At 34.4% G+C, this 18,617-nt stretch overlaps 3 protein-coding genes across 3 annotated transcripts; 2 read left to right on the forward strand and 1 right to left on the reverse strand.

Moving 5' to 3' along the window:
• Positions 1 to 1,762: 1,762 nt before the first annotated feature.
• LOC122585864 (AP-4 complex subunit mu) lies at positions 1,763 to 7,978 on the forward strand. The gene is made up of 14 exons (XM_043757980.1): positions 1,763 to 1,805; positions 1,894 to 1,988; positions 3,006 to 3,100; positions 3,548 to 3,751; positions 3,881 to 3,997; positions 4,092 to 4,220; positions 5,129 to 5,255; positions 5,718 to 5,821; positions 5,915 to 6,019; positions 6,220 to 6,314; positions 6,556 to 6,643; positions 6,729 to 6,789; positions 6,915 to 6,988; positions 7,722 to 7,978. Exons 2-14 carry the CDS (start codon positions 1,931 to 1,933, stop codon positions 7,818 to 7,820), a joined length of 1,356 nt encoding a protein of 451 aa, XP_043613915.1. The 5' UTR covers positions 1,763 to 1,805; positions 1,894 to 1,930; the 3' UTR covers positions 7,821 to 7,978.
• Positions 7,979 to 8,719: 741 nt separating this feature from the next.
• LOC122585863 (phospholipase A1-Igamma3, chloroplastic) lies at positions 8,720 to 10,412 on the reverse strand. The gene has a single exon (XM_043757978.1). The coding sequence runs from the start codon at positions 10,385 to 10,387 to the stop codon at positions 8,855 to 8,857; it is 1,533 nt and encodes a 510-aa protein (XP_043613913.1). The 5' UTR covers positions 10,388 to 10,412; the 3' UTR covers positions 8,720 to 8,854.
• Positions 10,413 to 13,283: 2,871 nt separating this feature from the next.
• On the forward strand, positions 13,284 to 15,775 carry LOC122585866 (phenylacetaldehyde reductase-like). The gene is made up of 6 exons (XM_043757982.1): positions 13,284 to 13,450; positions 13,618 to 13,787; positions 13,892 to 14,083; positions 14,186 to 14,348; positions 14,680 to 14,863; positions 15,350 to 15,775. Exons 1-6 carry the CDS (start codon positions 13,318 to 13,320, stop codon positions 15,483 to 15,485), a joined length of 978 nt encoding a protein of 325 aa, XP_043613917.1. The 5' UTR covers positions 13,284 to 13,317; the 3' UTR covers positions 15,486 to 15,775.
• Positions 15,776 to 18,617: the final 2,842 nt, after the last annotated feature.

The following is an 18,617-nucleotide window of genomic DNA, read 5'->3' on the forward strand; positions in this document are numbered from 1 at the left end:
AATCATCGTTTTTTGTTATTTATTCCAAATAAACAATGATAATTATTTTACCTATTTTAAGATTTGACTATTTATTTTTTAAGCTTTCTACTATTCATGTTATACACACCCTAATAAATATTTTTCCTTGTTTAGGATATATCTATTTATTTAATCACTATCTACAAATCTGTATATATACTTGAACTATATTATAGAACTGTGAAATATAATATATATATTCAACAATTTTATAAAAAAGTTTGTTTATTTTTATTTAAGGATAAGTATTTGGGAATGTAATGAACTTTGCACGAATGTTTATGTTGTGCAATGAACTACTTGGATGTTTATTGTATGTAACGAACTTTTAAATCCTAGTTATTAGATGTACGCGGGTATACGTGGCAACCATATAAGCTGCCACTTATAAGTTTTTGGTTAGTTGGGTACATCCAATAATCTGAATTTGAAAGTTCATTACATACAATAAACATGCAGGTGTCATTACTCAATATAAACATTTGTCCTTATCCCTTGTATTTATTTTTATATCCATTAATCAAAGTTTTTGACATATTTTGTTAATTAAGTCGAGCTTAAAATCACTTAGTTAAAGATGAAAATTATGTTTGTCCATTTACGCAAATTGAATAAAAAAATTTACGAGGCTTGTCCAAATATCTAATACATCTTGATTAGTCTATGAATCAAATCGGCACCTCGAAAAATTTCGTTCAAGTTTCGTCGCTGGTCTTGAATGTTAATCGGATATATTAAGAGTAGCTATCTAGGTAATAAGTTATAGAATGGTCATGTGACCTATATTTAGGTCAAAAACTCACTATCTCCATATAACCTAATAAAGCTAGGTTTAGAGACAAATAAAAAAAGAAAAATAAGTGAAAGGTAAGCAAAACGCTTAAGATACAACAAATACATACATAATAGATTATACATGTCCGATGGACATGGACATCATAAGTAAAAAAGTAAAAGTAATTACTAATTACTTATTATGAGCATTATTTTATTAAATGATAAATCAAATCACTATAAGACTAAGTAAATGTAATAAAAGATATAATGGTTTAACACTTTATAAAAGTTGATTGTATTATTTACTCACAGATCTTACTATAAGACTAAAATGATTTTTAGTGATATTATAATTGAAAGTCGATTGTAGAAAAAAAAAAAGACACTGAATATCTACCATAGCTTACAGAAATTAAAAAAAAATATTAAGGTTAAATCAAGTGGTTTTTGAATATTATTAAAATTGAAATTAGAAGTCATGAGTTCAAATTTTGTCTTTGACATTTTTATTTGCTATTTAAAATTAGTAAAAGCAAATGGATTTAGATTTATGTCTTCTTACATATATGTACAAAGACATTGGTTGCACTTGAAGTTTAACATTCATACAAGAATATAGAACATCTTTCCGTCATCTACCATAAAGTATTATCTTTCGGGAAATGATTTATCCACATAACTTATTAACTTTAAATTCTGATTAAAATCAAAATTAAGAAGAAAAAATTAGTGAAATTCACGTTAAATTTACAAGCTTTTATAAGGACTGATGTTTATTTTTCTTTATACTTTTAATAAATTTATTTTTTCTTTATACTTTTAATACAAATAAAAATAAATATATACTGTTAACCAAAAAAATCTCTCTTTTTGATCTGTAACGTAAAAGGCAAAGGCAGAAATTACCGTGGTGACTGAAATACTTTTTATTTTTATTTTTTACGAGTATATATATAGTAAAATAACATCGGTGAAGTCTTTGTGCGGAACATAGCGACTGATCAGCGGTATACTTCACCAGATCTCTATCTTCAAATCACAATTTACTTAGCTATAATCCAAGTTTATTTATATTTCTATTACTATCTGTTACAGATTACAGATATCTATTGAGGTGTATCAGTTAGTTGAAATGATCTCGCAGTTTTTTGTATTATCTCAGCGTGGCGATAACATCGTCTTTCGTGATTGTAAGTTTTTATTAGTTTTTGCAATTATAATTCATTAATTGCATGTGGGTCTGTAATTTAGTGAATTCATTCATTATATAATTATATATATATGTGTGTGTGTGTGTATAATTTTGAGTTGAAAAGTTTTTAGGTCCAAGGATGATGATATTTTTGTAGATTTGGATCTGGGTTTTGATTTTACCCCTTGGATGAAAATGTATTCAGCTTTAAGCCAAAGTCTATTGTATGCATCCAACTTAGAATGCTTCTACTGTATATATTCAACTTTCCAACTATTTCTGTTGTATGTATTCGGTACTACTTCGCCCAGTTCGTTTTTGGCGTAAGAGTGCTTGATCGGTGTGCTGTTATGTGGCAACTTGTATGTTGGCACCGCATATAGATGACAAATCAGTAAAAGGACCGGCATTTGGGCATATACATACAATTGAAATATCCTAAGCTGGATGCATATAACAGATTTTGGAATTGCAGGACACTTAACCCTTTAATGTATCTATATATTCGCCAATTATTCTATTTTGATGTTGTTAAGACTAGTTCCCCTTCTCAAAAGTTGGTTCCTTTTGTTTTAAGTAGAATGAAGGAGGGTGGATATACACGGATACTTAAGTTAGGTTCAGGTAGATGAAAATATAGACCAGAAGTACTTGTAGTCATATCTACACATGATACATGTCCATGCAGTATTTTCACTTTTGTAACTGGTATACATGCCATTGGGGTGTTAGCCCAGTGGGTCAGGGGGTTTTTCACTATGTGGTTTTCTCTTGGGGAGTCTCAGGTTCGAATCTTGCCACATGCAAATGTGGTCAAGGGGACTTAGCAACGCTATATCCATCTAACACATGGGGAGCAAACCCTTTAGGGCGATGCCAGGAGTCGAACCGGCGTGGGCGCACCCGCGTGGGGGGTGTTAGCCATTTATTCGCTGCTGCCTTAAAAAAAAAGAGTACGTAGCTATTTTAGCTGATGGGAAGATAATCTGTTAACCTGGTTATTCTACTAATGCAGATCGTGGTGACGTGCAAAAAGGAAGTGCAGAGATATTTTTCCGTAAAGTGAAGTTCTGGAAAGAGGACGGGGAAACTGAGGCTCCACCTGTCTTTGTAGGTACCTTCTAAGATGTACAATCTTTACCATTTGTGTTCGGTAGATCTTCCTGCAATAATAAATTCTTGTCTAGCTGTACTCTCAGCATCTTTTTGTTTAAAAATATCGTTTTAACTTCTTTCTTTGGCATCTATTCTCGTTACTTGTTTCCAACCTACTCTTTTAGACACTTTGACTTGATAGATGATCCACTACAATATAACCTTAGATTCCATGGCTATTCATCTTGATGATATATATCTTCTACTGCAATTTTAAATTTTGATAGATGTACCACCATAAAACAACTTTAGAATTCATTGCCAACTGTGACTACTTCTTGCAATCCTTCAGGCAATTTCAGCCTTTGAATTATACACCAATTGCAGTTTAATTTTTAGTTTGACTTTTTATGCTAACGTCATGGTTACTGATGATGTAATGTACTTGATTTGTTATGATAGAATGTGGATGGTGTCAACTACTTTCATGTGAAGGTGGTTGGATTGCTGTTTGTTGCAACCACTAGAGCAAATGTGTCACCTTCTCTTGTCTTGGAGCTGCTACAAAGAATAGCACGTGTTACCAAGGATTATCTTGGTATCCTCAATGAAGATTCAATAAGGAAAAACTTTGTGCTTGTGTATGAATTACTTGATGAAGTTATTGTAAGTTCTTTCATTTATTTGGACAATGTTGCATGTGCTAAAGTTTGAATGTAATAACTACAAATAGTATCTTAATGGACAGTGTATGTTAACTTTTGATGATTTTACTTTCATAATTTTGGAACCCAGGATTTTGGTTATGTGCAAACAACGTCGACCGAAGTTCTAAAGTCATGTGTATTCAATGAGCCAATCATGATTGATGCAACACATATGCCGCCTCTTGGTCCGGCTGCCCTCTTTATGGTACATGTGATCAAGTTATTTTGCATTGACTGATATCTCTTAAAGTTTACTTGTATATAGATATTTTTGTAATCTGCAACATTTGTGGATGCAGCAAGGGAACAAAAGAATGCCAGGGACAGCTGTCACAAAATCAGTTGTAGCTAACGAACCTGGCGGTAGGAAGAGGGAGGAAATTTTCGTTGATATAATTGAAAAAATAAGTCTTACATTCAGCTCTAGTGTGAGTATTTTGTGTTCGATTCTATTTTTTTTTTCTCTATATTATTTTCTTATACTAACCAAGAAACTACTGTAATTTATTTGGCATTGTTTGATTACTTGATATCAATCCTTATGCCTTCTAATTTGTACATGCTGAAGTAATTCGTAGTATTATTTCAATCTAATCTTATATACACTATGTATCTTGCATCAGTTTTGTGGATCCCACTTGGTTCTCATTAAGTTGACCAATATTGACTTTAGGATTAAGGAGGGTACATTTCAATCACGTATTTCATTCGCACATTTCCCTCATTTCTTTTGAGCTTTTTACTCATTCTTCATGACTTGATTCCTTTCCCCCATTTCCCCATCAAATATTCTCTCCCACTTATGGTGAATGATGTCGAACCTAAACTACTTGTCACTGTGGCAATGTATGTTTAAGCTGCTAGTCCTGGTAAAAGAGTCTTTATAAGGGTTATGCTACAGAAATCTGACTTGAGTGTTTGTAAATGAGGAGATGGTTGTGCGATTGTATACTAGAATGTTAATGATTGCTTGTTGTTCTCTTTTATATGTCTTTCACGTTTCTGTAAAGCAAATATAATTCAGTTTATAGGTCTGCATATAATTGTACTGTAGCACGGTCTGCATATACCCTAAAACTTGTTTACTGGAAAGGACAGAGACAGCCTTTCATACGAGACTTGTGCTTTAACTTCTATATTGAGATAAAAAGGAAAAGAAGTTATTATATAAGCTTGTTAATTGTTAATCTAGTCTTGTAGACAGTTATGTAATATTTTTGTGAAGTTTTCATCTACTATTCTGCTTGATATAGTGTTACGTATATGAAACTTTATTTGATCAGCATGTCCTAACTTTTCTGAATCTATAAATGAAACTTCTATGTCGCATTGACAGGGATATATACTGACTTCAGAGATAGATGGCACCATTCAAATGAAGAGTTATCTTTCTGGGAATCCGGAAATCCGATTAGCTCTCAATGAGGAGTTGAATATAGGAAGAGACGGCAGATCAGTATATGGTATACCATCTGATCATTTTATTTATCCAGCATTGAAGTACCGCTTCTCAACTGTCCTTTAGTACTTGATATACTTGTAATTATACTGCAATGATAGATGTCCCACAAAATAACCTTGGTAGCTATTAGAGGTAGCAAATTCAGACTGGTTCTATCGAAACTGTTCCATTTGGGTTTAATGTATTGGTAACAGGTCAAATAGGTGAAATAGAATAAGTTTGCTAAACAAATCAAATGGGAAATCAGGGTGAAATATGTCATTTGTCTAATGTGCGTTGAAATACATGTAGTATCTTAGATTGTATTATATAATAGCACTTTTATTATTTTTACAGTAATTGGTTTATGTAATCATATATAGTTCATCTATTATTTTTACAGTAATTTGTTCAGGTTATCAACTTATTTACTGTAAGGATTTTCTGCTTTCAGAAGCTTATTAATTTTTGCTGTGTTCAACAGATTATGGTGGTTCTAGTGGATCAGGAGTGGTTATACTAGATGATTGCAATTTCCATGAATCAGTGCATCTTGATAGTTTTGATGTAGATAGAACCTTGACTCTTGTAAGTAATATACTACATATTTTGCTCTTTAACATGGCATACTAGCTTCCGTATTTGCTAAATTTGATGTGAAATCTTACTCGTTTTTATCAGGTGCCACCTGACGGTGAATTCCCTGTAATGAATTACCGTATGACCCAGGAATTCAAGCCACCTTTCCGTATTAACACTCTTATCGAAGAAGCGGGATCACTTAAGGTAGATATCCCTTCATGGAATTACACACCGCTATCTAATGCATGATCCTTGGTTGGGTAACCGGTCAAAATGGATTCAACGGATCATCTGTGGTACTGGCTGCTGGATGATACCCAAGGCAATTGTATATCAGTGTCCACTAAGTTTACTTAGTTCAGTACACTGTTTTATATTATCATTTGTATTTCTCTTTTTGCTAGGCCGAGGTTATTCTAAAAATACGTGCCGAGTTCCCTCAAAATATCACTGCAAATACAATTGTAGTTCAGATGCCAGTGCCAAAGTACACATCCAGGTACTTACCAGTTGTGTACACAAGTCTTTTTATGATAAAAAGCAAAAATATGTTTCTAGTAGATATGACGTGTCCCGGTGTCGTGGGAGTATGGATTCTCTGAGGTAGCGTTGCGCAAATTAGTTTGAGAGCAAGAGAAAATATAGTCGAATTCAGTCAAGTTTATGTACCCTAATTTTAACTGTTCATCCATGTGTAGCAAACCTTAATGTTCTAATGCTATTTTGTTGTAAAACTTTAGAGTTAGCTTTGATCTGGAACCCGGAGCAGTTGGACAAGTGACTGATTTCAAGGAACCGATGAAGAAAGTCGAGTGGGGGTTAAAAAAGGTGACATTTTGTCTTGAAGTTATAATTATTAATCAACAATATTGATTTCATTACATACGCTTACTGGTATCACCATGCCTTCCAGATTGTTGGCGGATCTGAACATACATTGCGTGCCAAGTTAACATTTTCACATGAATCACATGGTATGCTATTAAAATTTTACCAATTTTGTAGATTATGTGTGCAGAAAGCTTTATTTGGCTTTATGATTGCTCTCATATCATATCATGAACTGCTTTTAACACTATGACCCACTGTTGCATGATAGGCAATATAACAAAAGAAGCTGGCCCTGTCAGCATGACGTTCACCATACCTATGTACAACTGCTCAAGACTCCAGGTAAGAAGCCTTTTTAAGGGAGCATATCTTTAGTCACTACATATATTGTGCAGCAAGTCCCCTTACCCAAATTGCATGTCATTGGCCAAATCTCGAGATAAGAATCTGAGAACTTTAACAAAAAAAAATACTCTCTATAAAATTATACCCGGCTTCCAAGAAAATAGTTTCTCTTTCAGGCCGATTTATGTGCACAATATTAAGCATTAGGTGTAGTCTTGTGATCAACTTACATTAGTATAAATGTTTTTGGGATCCTGATACAAGAATCCTTTATATCTGCTCTATTCATCCTATTTATAACTGGTCCTGGTGTGAGGGTTGGAGGCATGGTGGTCATTTCGACCCCTTTTTTCCTGATGAATAGGTTGAATTGGGTTATGTTTTATGTTCAACATGTCATGTGGATCAGAGAAAAAGTTGGTTAACAGAGAAGAGATAAAATGCATTCGAATGGGTCAAACAGTTTTATAGTTCTCAAAGTCTGACGGTCTGTTTTTGATGCATGTGATATTCTGAAACTTATTTGATTGATTTAGAGTATTATTATAATCATTATAATTAACATGTTCATTGGTTGTTAATAAACTTTAAAAAGCACAAAAGAGTGTTAGCGGGTTATGTCAACCCAACGTAGCATGTCTTAATCCATACTTCAACAGTGATTTGTTAGCTAGTCTTCATTAAGGTGATGTGAAATCCATGCTCTTAATAACATTGGTTTCTTATGTAGGTGAAATACTTGCAAATTGCAAAGAAGTCGAAAACTTATAATCCCTATCGGTGGGTGAGATATGTTACCCAAGCTAATTCTTATGTTGCTCGTATATGATTAGTTACGGCTTTTAAAATTGTGTTGTAATTTTTTGATTTCTTTCATGTTTTTGTTTTTCATCTTAAAGATCATGTCCATGTAACAATGGATCTCTAAATATGTTGAACCATGATTTATATGATAAGAGTCGCCCCAAAGGGTTGGTTTTATATTAAGCTCTTACTTTTGTATGTAGTTTTTTTTTTTTTTTGATAAAATATTTGCTTGAGTGACCTACTAGCATAGTTGCGTATGTGTCCTCTTTTAGACAAACTCATCACTGATGTCGATGAGCTTTTAAGCCTCAATCATGCATTAAACCAATATATCGATGTCAACATTAAACCAAGAAATGAGTGGTTGGTTGATTTTAGGCTCGTTTTCCACTTGTGGAAAAAGGAGTGCTATATATAAATAGAGAAACTTATATATAGTGTTGGTTTCGGTGGTAGCTTTCATGGGATGCCTTGGTGGGATTGGGAAGCTTTATTGCATGCGAGATTGACCAAATCTCGACCTAGTGAATTCACTCATGACTCACCCACTATCCTTTTAGAACAAGTTCTAATCAATGGTTTTGAAACAACACAATTTCAAAACATAAACACATGAAGACAGAAATAAAAAGCCATCATATCATACATGATTCATGGACGGTTTTTACTTTAGTTGCATGATACCAAGCATGTGTATGGTCGAAAAACCAAAATAGCATAAAGTAACAAGAAGTTGATGTTAATACTTATCAAAGTTTAAAATGCAAATAAAGTTTCATGAATATCATATATATATGGTGCGTTTAAATTCATTGAAGTTTACTTACTCAAATTGTCATCATACATGCATATATATATATATATATATTGAGCATCAAGTAATCAACCCTTACATCTTAATATAAGAAATGAAAGCACAAGTGTAAAAACAGCTAGCTAGCTTTCCATTTGAAACACAAAATAATTAGATCTTAGTTAATTTGTTTATACATATATATGTTATACAAACTATAGGTTAATTATTTCTTGTGTACGTGTCACGTATATATATGTCCATCAAAGTGCCTTTAAGGTAGACTTGGCAGCAAACTTGAAAACTTGTTCGAGGTGGTAAGCCGTATCAGGTGGATGAGAATCCAACCGTTGCCGCTCTGGCAAGATCCACCGCCCGTCGCCACCCCTAACCATACCCTTGTTCTCATCTTGCCGCCAATACGCCGGCACCCCATACTCCTCTTTTAAGAAATCACAACTCTTGTTCACAAGTGCAATATCTCTTTTTGTTGCACTACTACAAAACCCTAAATCTTTACCACCATAGCCATCAACCAAATGTAACAATGCTTCAAGATTATGTGCATTACTTATATCTTTACTTTGCTTTAAAAACGGCGACTCCATATGATCTAACTCGAGTTCGATTCCAACATGTGCATAACTCCATGGAAATGAAATATGTTCTTCTATGTACTTTTGATGTTTGTTCTTTTCATTAGCAAAAATGCCCGGTACTTTAGGTACCTTATCATGCACGTTAACCACACGTAAAACCTTAATCCCTAGTTCATCACAGCGTTCCTTGAACTTCAAGTTACCTACCCTTGGGCCCGAAAATGAGAACACCGTTATAGGGATCTTCTTTCCCATATTTGTATAGTTCAATCCCATCTCCGCGATATCATAAGCACTTAATAAAGCAAGTGCGGCCCCAAGACTATGTCCGGTTATGGTTATACTAAGCTCTTCACCTTGATATCTTTCTTTGATTCTTTTGATATCGGAAAGAATTTGTTCACGAGCCGAAAATGAACAATAATCACATGCATCTTCTTTTGTCGTGTACAAATCAAAGAATCCGGATTCTATCTTGATTGATGGATCATCACTAAAATGAGCAGGATGTAGTATATCTTTTAAGTCATGGATCCATTCGAGGTACGTTACAGTACCTCGCCATGCGATCACAATATCTCTCCTGCCTAACCGACGAACCTCCTGCTCGTCGGTTACCACAGCTACATAGCCCATCCAATTAGCATGTTGGCTCCAAACACTTGATAATTTAGATCTTTGAAAGAAATTTGGAAGATTGATGTTGGAAGTTGCATAAAGGTAACGACTAATTTGGTATCCATAATTAGCCATATGATCAAGCTTTTCAAAGAAATAAATACCTTGGTATTTACATGTTCCACAATATTTGGATCGAGGGTCAAAGTCGAAAGAGTCATAGCATGCTTGAGCAAACTCACCGTAGCGAATGATTTCGTGGCGGAGGTGGGAGTTCATGGGGTCTAAAAGGGTGTCCCAGTCATTTGAGCCTTGGATTTCAGGCCAAATTTCATTTAGAGGTCTATTATCTTCTTTAAAAGCTTGAAACTTTTCTTGCTTTTCGTATTTTAGGGGGTTTTGGATTTGGGTTTTTGAAGTTAGGATTGGTAAAGATGAACAAGTTATGAGAGTTGGTGAGTTTGGATTAATTTGGAGACTTAGTTTTTTGGGACTTAAGAAATGGCTAGATGAAGGACGTCGTTGAAGATTATGAGTAGTGTTGTGGAAGGATGAAAAAAGTTTTGGAGATGATGCCATGGAATTATGGAAAGATGAATGAGATAGATATATATTCTAGCTAAATGATGAGACTACAATGTTTAGTTGAGCATATATAGCTATAATAAATGCGTTAGTTAAAAGCATAAAGAGAGTCCTCAAAGTACTTCATGAGAAAGTTTGTCATTACGTACTTCATACGAGTAATTCATATGTATGCGAGAAAAATAGCGACATGATCGAGAATCCTATATATGAATTTGGATAGCAATTAGACATGATATTTACTCCCTCTTTTCCAAATTTATCCTTCATTTTAATTATCGACTTGCAAATTCTTACAACAAAATTATTAAACAACATGCATGATTCTTTGTGTGGATGAACAAAGTGAGTGTTTGAAAACGATTTTTGAAAAAATGTGCATATTAATTTTTGGGTGGAGAAACCAGCTAGTACCTTGAAGATCAATAACATTGTCTTTTAAATATTAATAAAACTTAGTGACATAAAAAACATGAGTGTAATACATATATGGTGGGATGAGAAAGAAAATACCATAATATATGGTCAACCATACGAATAAGATTGGTGGATAAATAGAAACGCACATACATATATATGCCTCTCCACGTACACTTCCACTCACATATACTGACATCTTGCGTTACTTTCGGTTTCTCTTTCTCTACTTTGAGTTGAGTCAAGTCAAGCATAAATTGTTTGTTGCTTATATAATGGAGTAATTAGTTTAATTTGATCACTTTTCACACTGCTCATAAATTTATTTATGATGATGTAATAAATCAAACACGTACGTTTTGATAGGTCACATGTCTACATATTCAATCACAACTTAAGTTGCTATGAGGTTGCGTGAACGATCTCCATACCCGATCATCCAACGCCTATTCGAAATTAGTAATGGTAAACAGTTTTTTTTTAAAGGCTTAAATAGAAAAACTAGCGTCTCAATCTTAATGATGTCCGTCAAAAGTTGTTTGTGTGTCTTTAAAAATGCTTGATCTAACTATATTTGTAAAACCATTATCAATTCGGTTTATCTAGCAAAATTCTTTGACTAGGTATTTTGTGTGTATAGTCGATCTTATAGGGTTATAGAAGAAAAAGGAAGATAAAACAAACCTGAATATATACGAGTATTATTTAGAAAGAAGTTTGGCCCAACGCTAAGAGTCCAGTAGCCCAATATGATTTTGTTTAAAATATTCTTCCTAATTGTCTATATTTTGAGTTTACTAAAAGCCACTTTTCATACTAAAAATCAGGTTTCGCCGTTTCGATCTGAGTTGAAGAAGACTTAAGCAATTGAAAATTTTGGACCTGTTTAATGTATTAGTATTTTATTTTATTACAAGATCATAACTACTCATTCCATGCATAGTTAAATTAGTATAACTAACATCAACATCAACTTATATAAATTATTATAAGTTTAAACTATTAATTATAGGGAGGAGATTCCCTCAAGTTTTCTAAATGACTAATGTTAGAGAAATCTTGATCCTTGAATTAAATTCAAAATCTTTAAATTTTGACCATTAAATGTAATCCAAGGGTTGAGATGTATCTAACATGACTAGTCATCAAAACATAACACAGAAACAACACATGTCATTAATGTGCCGTTGTTCTTTTATTTTAAGAAGCGTTTCGAATTGCACTCCCGCTCATCATCATCACCATATAATAGTGAGTGTCACTCAAGGTAGACTACATTGTATAACCGGGTCTCTTGGAGAGTTGCATCTCCAACGAAAAACGTCATGTCAATGAACATCTCAATGATTCTCTTTCGACATAACAATGTCAAACTGATATGATTAACAACATTCTCCACATTTGAATATTATATTATATTACAGTATATATTTGTCAAATGCGAGAGTGGAAATACAAGTGTTAGGAAAGGCTTGGATGAGACTTCATGATTGTTTACTTTGTGGTTTTACAATGATTATGATATATTAGGTTATGCAACACTTATAAATTAATCTAAGCTATCAATTAGTTAATTGCCAAGTTTTAATGTGAAACTAATTATTTAATATAACTATAACTATGGTCTAATCATACTAATCACCATAATCCAAATGCAATTCATATTGTCTAATATGTGTCCTGTGAAAAAAGTTGGGGCATAATGCATTTTCTGATCATGCATATTGCAGGTTGTATATGCAGGGGACGGAGCCAGAAATTTTCTAGCATGGGGGCAAATTCAAAAATTTAAGTGTATCCGGTTTTTAATAAATAGTTTAGTCAAACTAATTAAATTTATCTAAACTAGAACTTGATGTGTTATACCGAGAAGTTAAAATACAAATTCACATCTATATATGAGAAGAAAACAAATAAAAAATTAAAATGATGAAAACTTATTATCGTATACTTATTAGATTGTTTTCAACTTGAGAAAATCTCCATTCTTATTAGATATACATTTGTGGAAAAAAAAAACTTTCTATTTAAAAGAAAACAACAAAACTATAACTATATTTTTGTGTGATGTATTTACCTATCTTAACTTATTTAATTATATGATAATATTAATGTGTTGATTTGGAAAACTAACTGAAATTTTATATAAACAACAATATTTATTGAAATGCAAAAGGAAAAAAAGGGTAAAAATATAGGAAGTTGGATTTGAACACACAATCTCCTGGTTAGGAGGTTGGGGGAATTCCACTAGGCTATGAGTGGGTATTGATTTTTTTAACTCTATATTCTATCATTTATCTATGTAGGGCAAAAAAGGATATATGAAAATAATACGTCACGTCTTCGAAACTTTGTGAGGGCGGTTGCCCCATTGCCCCCATCGTAGCTCCGCCTTGTTCACCGGGCCTCGCCTATATATAAAGAAGTCTTCGAAAAGATACTATTGTAAATACAAGAAAGACGTCTATCAATACTATCACAAACTAAGTATAAAATTCCCGAAGATGAACAGGCAGGAAGAATCACGAAAGAAGACGGAGGTGTGTGTGACCGGAGCTTCTGGTTACATTGCTTCATGGCTGGTTAAACTCTTGCTCCACCGTGGCTATACTGTCAATGCCACCGTTCGTGACCTCAGTTAGTACATCATATATCTACTTTCTTTTTATGTGTAACTTTATATAGTCTATCATACTTTAATTCGGTTTCATATTGTATACAAGTTACAAGTTTACTTGCATATAACTAATTTGCATAGCTAGTCCTAGTTGTCTGTGTGAGTTTCTTGATTCCTCTATATACAGATGATCCAAAGAAAACTGAGCATTTGCTTGCACTTGATGGAGCCAAGGAAAGGCTTCATTTATTTCAAGCAGACTTATTGAAAGATGGTTCGTTTGATGATGCCGTTAAAGACTGTGATGGTGTTTTTCATACTGCATCTCCCTTCTTCATTCATACTGATAACCCGCAGGTACCTGCATCCTACATTTCCATTTCTTACTTTTGTGTTTGGATCTTACACGAGGACTTTTTATTAAACGATGTTGGTTCTTTGACATTTTATTGATTTTTTAGGAAGAGCTGATTGATCCTGCAGTGAAGGGAACTCTGAATGTTTTGAGTTCATGTTCTAAGGTTACCTCAATCAAAAGGGTGATTTTAACTTCATCTGTGGCGGCAGTTATGTACAATGGCTCACCATTGACACCAGAAGTGGTGGTTGATGAGAGCTGGTTTTCTGATCCGGTGTATTGCAAGGAAAACAAGGTGGGTGTTGTACCTTTTCACTTATTTCTTGGTCTGTTCAAGGCAGCACCAGCTTGTCACAAGAGTATACACATGATGTGGTTGAATTTTCTGTACTTTCAGCTGTGGTATCCACTTTCTAAAACTTTGGCTGAAGAAGCTGCATGGAAATTTGTCAAAGAGAAAGCCATAGACATGGTCACCATCAACCCTGCAATGGTCATTGGCCCTCTCTTGCAGCCGACCCTAAACACAAGCGCACGGGCTTTATTCAACTTGATTAACGGTATGCATATACTTTCACAGTAGAAGTGGAATGATGAATGGGTGGGGCAGCTTGGATGACCAACCAAAAGAGGTCATCTTTTGACGTTTGGTACGGGTCAATACTAGTTTAAATATTTGGGTAGAACGACTTAGGAACAGTTTTTGGAAGACAGTATACATTAGAAATAGACTTTGGGAGACTTTCAACCTGTTCCTATTTTAGATAAGTTTTTTTGATGTTATCCGTTTTAGATAAACATCCCTTAAGTTAATCCATTCCCAAGTAAATGAGACAAACTGACAGATTTCATTCAAATCTTGATATTTGTTTACATATTCATGAAAAGCAGCATCAACATACCAAAATATCACTGTTGGGTGCGTTCATGTCAAAGATGTGGTGGATGCACATATTATGGCATTTGAAACGCCTTCTGCAAGCGGAAGATACTGCATGTCCGAGACCGTTGTCCATTTTTCTGAACTAGTCCAGATTCTGAACAAGCTTTATCCTTCATTCAAGCTTCCAGACAAGTAAGCTCCTATAACTGTTTTCATTACCTACTAGTAGATGTGGACATGTGGTATTTTTAACTTTTAGTCCTCTTATCTATAAATGAGTTTATTTCAGTATATCTCAATGGGTCAAATGGGTTGAAATTTGCCCAAACGTCTATTGTTTTTTTAAATGTAACCTCCTAAGTTGTCGTATTCAAATTGTTTTTGCTCATACAAGATATACGAGTACATCTTTTGTAAATATGAAGGTCAAAAACAGATGTAAACCCAAACCAATAACCCATTAACTGACCCACCCATTTTGTCACGTCTACCTTCAAGTACAGAATTGATAACGAACCAATGACGTTGTACTCATTAAAATGGATAGATCACCTAGTTGTAGTTTGAAGTACAACCTTCTTTCCGTTTTAACCGTGGATCGAGCTGAACTTTGTAACATATATAACACCTAACAAGGAGGTTACTAATTTGCAAAACTGGCACTTGGAATGGTTGTAGGTGTGCAGATGACACTCCAGTCATAAAGTATCAGTTTTCTAAAGAGCGAGCAAAAGAGTTGGGGATTAACTATACACCTCTTGAAGATGGCATCAAAGAAACCATTGAGAGCTTAACTGAGAAGAACTTTCTGTAAGCCGCAGAAAAATTACAAGCTAATACTTGCATCAGTTGTGCTCTTTACGATGTATGTCTAAGTTGACAATAAAAGGATGTATGCTTTTGTCCCTTTATTAGATAGCTATGCTTTTGTAAAGTCCGATCCATAACCATAAGTGGGAAATTGTTAGGCGTAAAGTTGATAAAACTTAAAAGTATAATATAATTGATGCTCCTTACGAGGACTCAATGTAGTTACAGACTTGCAGCTATGCGCATTCATTTCAAAAATGAACCATATTTTCCCCTTTGGTGAATGAGCTCAATAAATAGTCCATCTTTCATTTATTTTATCTTTTTTAGTTTTAGGGCAATGCTATCTAGTACCCAGCATTGCCTAATCTGACAATTTTCATATATATAGAGTGCTTTGTACTAAATGAATTTGATTCAGTTTGTTAGTACCAAATTTGTCCTTCCCTTTCTTGATAGAGATAATTTTCTGGATCAACTTTTATTTTTACTTTTGTATTGTTAGAAGATGTCCATTTAAAATGTGAATGCATGAAAGAAACTGTATAAGTAAGACAACCCATATGGCCATATATACATGTCAAGTTTTCATATCTAATATTTGTGGGCCTGTATATAACACTAAGAAGATGTTCTTGATACCAACACTTGTAGAAAGACAAACAAACACAGGAATGAGTAGGCAGGAAGATAGAAAGAAGACTGTGGTGTGTGTAACCGGAGCTTCTGGTTACATAGCTTCATGGATTGTTAAGCTCTTGCTCCACCGTGGTTATACCATCAAAGCTACTGTTCGCGACCTCAGTTAGTCCATCTATCTCTCTTTCTCTATTTTGTGTATGTTAATGGAGCATTTGTGTGTAATGAGGGTAAAGAAATGAACGTCCAGATATATCTACAAATTAGTAATTATTCAATCTGATCTGTATGGGTCACACCGATGTCACTTTAGAATGATTCTAGGAGTTTTTGTTTTTGGTTTAGGTCGAAATCAACAATCCTGTTTCTGAAGAGTATTATCGATTTCGTTTACATCTCATGCACACTCTTTCTTTGTACAGAGAACAAAAATTATGACCATTAATCAAATCATTAACATATGTATCATTATACTACAGTTTCTAATTGGGAATAAGGTATAGTCACACACGTGCTTAAACTTGTAAGTAATATAACAAAATCGTCCATGTTCATCTATTTCAACTTTCTTTGTATTCAGATGACCCGAAGAAAACTGAGCATTTACTTGCTCTTGATGGAGCCAAGGAAAGGCTTCATTTGTTTCAAGCAGACTTATTGGAAGATGTTGTTAAATATGAAAGTATGATAGTTAAAATTACTAACAAGTAACTCACAGTAGCTATGTTTTAATGAAGGAAAAATGTGATAAAAGAAGAAACTTATGCTTACAAAATGAAAGAACTTTTCTATTGAAAAAATTGTGAATACTAAACTGATAGAAAATTACAATATAAATAGACTTGGAGCAACCTCCAACGTTCACAATTTGACCAGAAAATAAGGAGATAAAAGTGCAACTACTTACTACTCATTCTACTAGCTGTTACTCACTTATTATGCAAAAATAAATAAAACACAAAATAAATCTATTTGACTAAAAACTAACTTCCAGCAAAATCTGTTGCTAGTTGGCATGATCTTTATTCCCACGTGCAGTAGCAATTACCATTAGGCAATGTAAAATTTTAACACTCTCTCTCATTTCCTACTTGGACCATTCCCATTTTCTTAGCAAACTTTAACAGCTTGGTACTTGGCAGACTCTTTGTTTATAGATCAGCAACTTGCTCTTCAGTATCAACCGGCACCATTTCTATTTCACTTCTCAGTACCTTCTCCGTATGTAGTGATAATGTACCTCAATATGTTTGGTACGAGCATGGAACACTGGGTTTTCAGCAAGTTTTATGGCTGAAATATTGTCACACATTAGCTTGACTTGATAGTCTACTTTCTGGTTCAATTCTTCAAACAATCGAACTAACCAAGTGCATTCCTGAGCAGCAGCTCGAACTAACCAAGTGCATTCCTGAGCAGCAGCTCTATATTCTACTTCCGTGGTAGACAACGACACAGTAGGTTGTCATTTACTACAGCATGATATAGCACTCGATCCATACATGAAAACATAACCGGTAGTTGATCTTCTAGTGCTATAGTCTCCTGCATAATCAAAGTCACAAAAGCCAACTAACCTTTGATTATGCTCCCTCTTGAACTCTATTCCTCTGTTTACAGTAGCTTTAATATACTTCAACACTCGACGAGCTGCAACTAAATGAGGCTTTCGTGGGCTTTGCATATACCTACTTAACATCCCAACAACAAATGATATGTCGGGTCGAGTTAAAGTAAGGTAAATCAGACTTCCTATCATCTTTCTGTATAATGAAGCGTCTTCCAACTCTCTGCCTTCTTCTGCTCTTATCTTCACATTCTGGTCCATAGGAGTGATGGACGGTGCAGAATCTCACTAGCGTAGTTGGTTTGGTGCATAATTGTTTTATCACTGCTATACTTTAGCTCCAAGCCAAGAAAATGATTAAGTCTGCCAAGATCCTTCATCTTGAACCGCACACTCAAATTTGATTTGAGTTGTTCAATTTCTTCTTCTATATCTCCGGTTATAATTAGGTCGTCTACATATACAAGGACAGCTACAACCTTCTCACCAACCTGCTTAACAAATAAACTTGCATCGGCATTGGTTAGTTTAAAACCATTTTGCTCCAGACACTCACCAATTTTACCGAACCAAGCTCGTGGTGACTGTTTTAGCCCATAAATCGCTTTCTTCAATTTGCACATATACCCGAGATGTTCTTTGTTCTCAAAACCCAACAGTTGATACAAGTAAATGGGGTGATCCAAGTCCCCATACAGAAAAGCGTTGTGCACGTCCATTTGCCACAAGTTCCAACGTTTACTTGTTGCAATTGCTAACAACACCCGGATGGTAGTTAGCTTTGCAACAGGGCTGAAGGTATCCTCATAGTCAAGCCTGTACTGCTGAGTGAACCCACGTGCCACTAAGCGTGCTTTATACCTGTCAACCGATCCGTCAGCCTTCTTCTTCAACTTATATACCCATTTGCAAGACACCAACGTTGCATCC

This window comes from Erigeron canadensis, chromosome 1, assembly GCF_010389155.1.
Source record: "Erigeron canadensis isolate Cc75 chromosome 1, C_canadensis_v1, whole genome shotgun sequence".
Taxonomy (NCBI): Eukaryota; Viridiplantae; Streptophyta; class Magnoliopsida; order Asterales; family Asteraceae; genus Erigeron; species Erigeron canadensis.

Coding starts and splice junctions, on each gene's coding strand:
- LOC122585864 (XM_043757980.1), top strand. CDS start 1,931: ATGATCTCGCAGTTTTTTGTATTATCTCAGCGTGGCGATAACATCGTC. Junction 1,989..3,005: donor TAACATCGTCTTTCGTGATT/GTAAGTTTTTAT, acceptor CTACTAATGCAG/ATCGTGGTGACGTGCAAAAA. Junction 4,221..5,128: donor GTCTTACATTCAGCTCTAGT/GTGAGTATTTTG, acceptor TCGCATTGACAG/GGATATATACTGACTTCAGA.
- LOC122585863 (XM_043757978.1), bottom strand. CDS start 10,387: ATGGCATCATCTCCAAAACTTTTTTCATCCTTCCACAACACTACTCAT.
- LOC122585866 (XM_043757982.1), top strand. CDS start 13,318: ATGAACAGGCAGGAAGAATCACGAAAGAAGACGGAGGTGTGTGTGACC. Junction 13,451..13,617: donor TGCCACCGTTCGTGACCTCA/GTTAGTACATCA, acceptor CTCTATATACAG/ATGATCCAAAGAAAACTGAG. Junction 13,788..13,891: donor TTCATACTGATAACCCGCAG/GTACCTGCATCC, acceptor TTGATTTTTTAG/GAAGAGCTGATTGATCCTGC.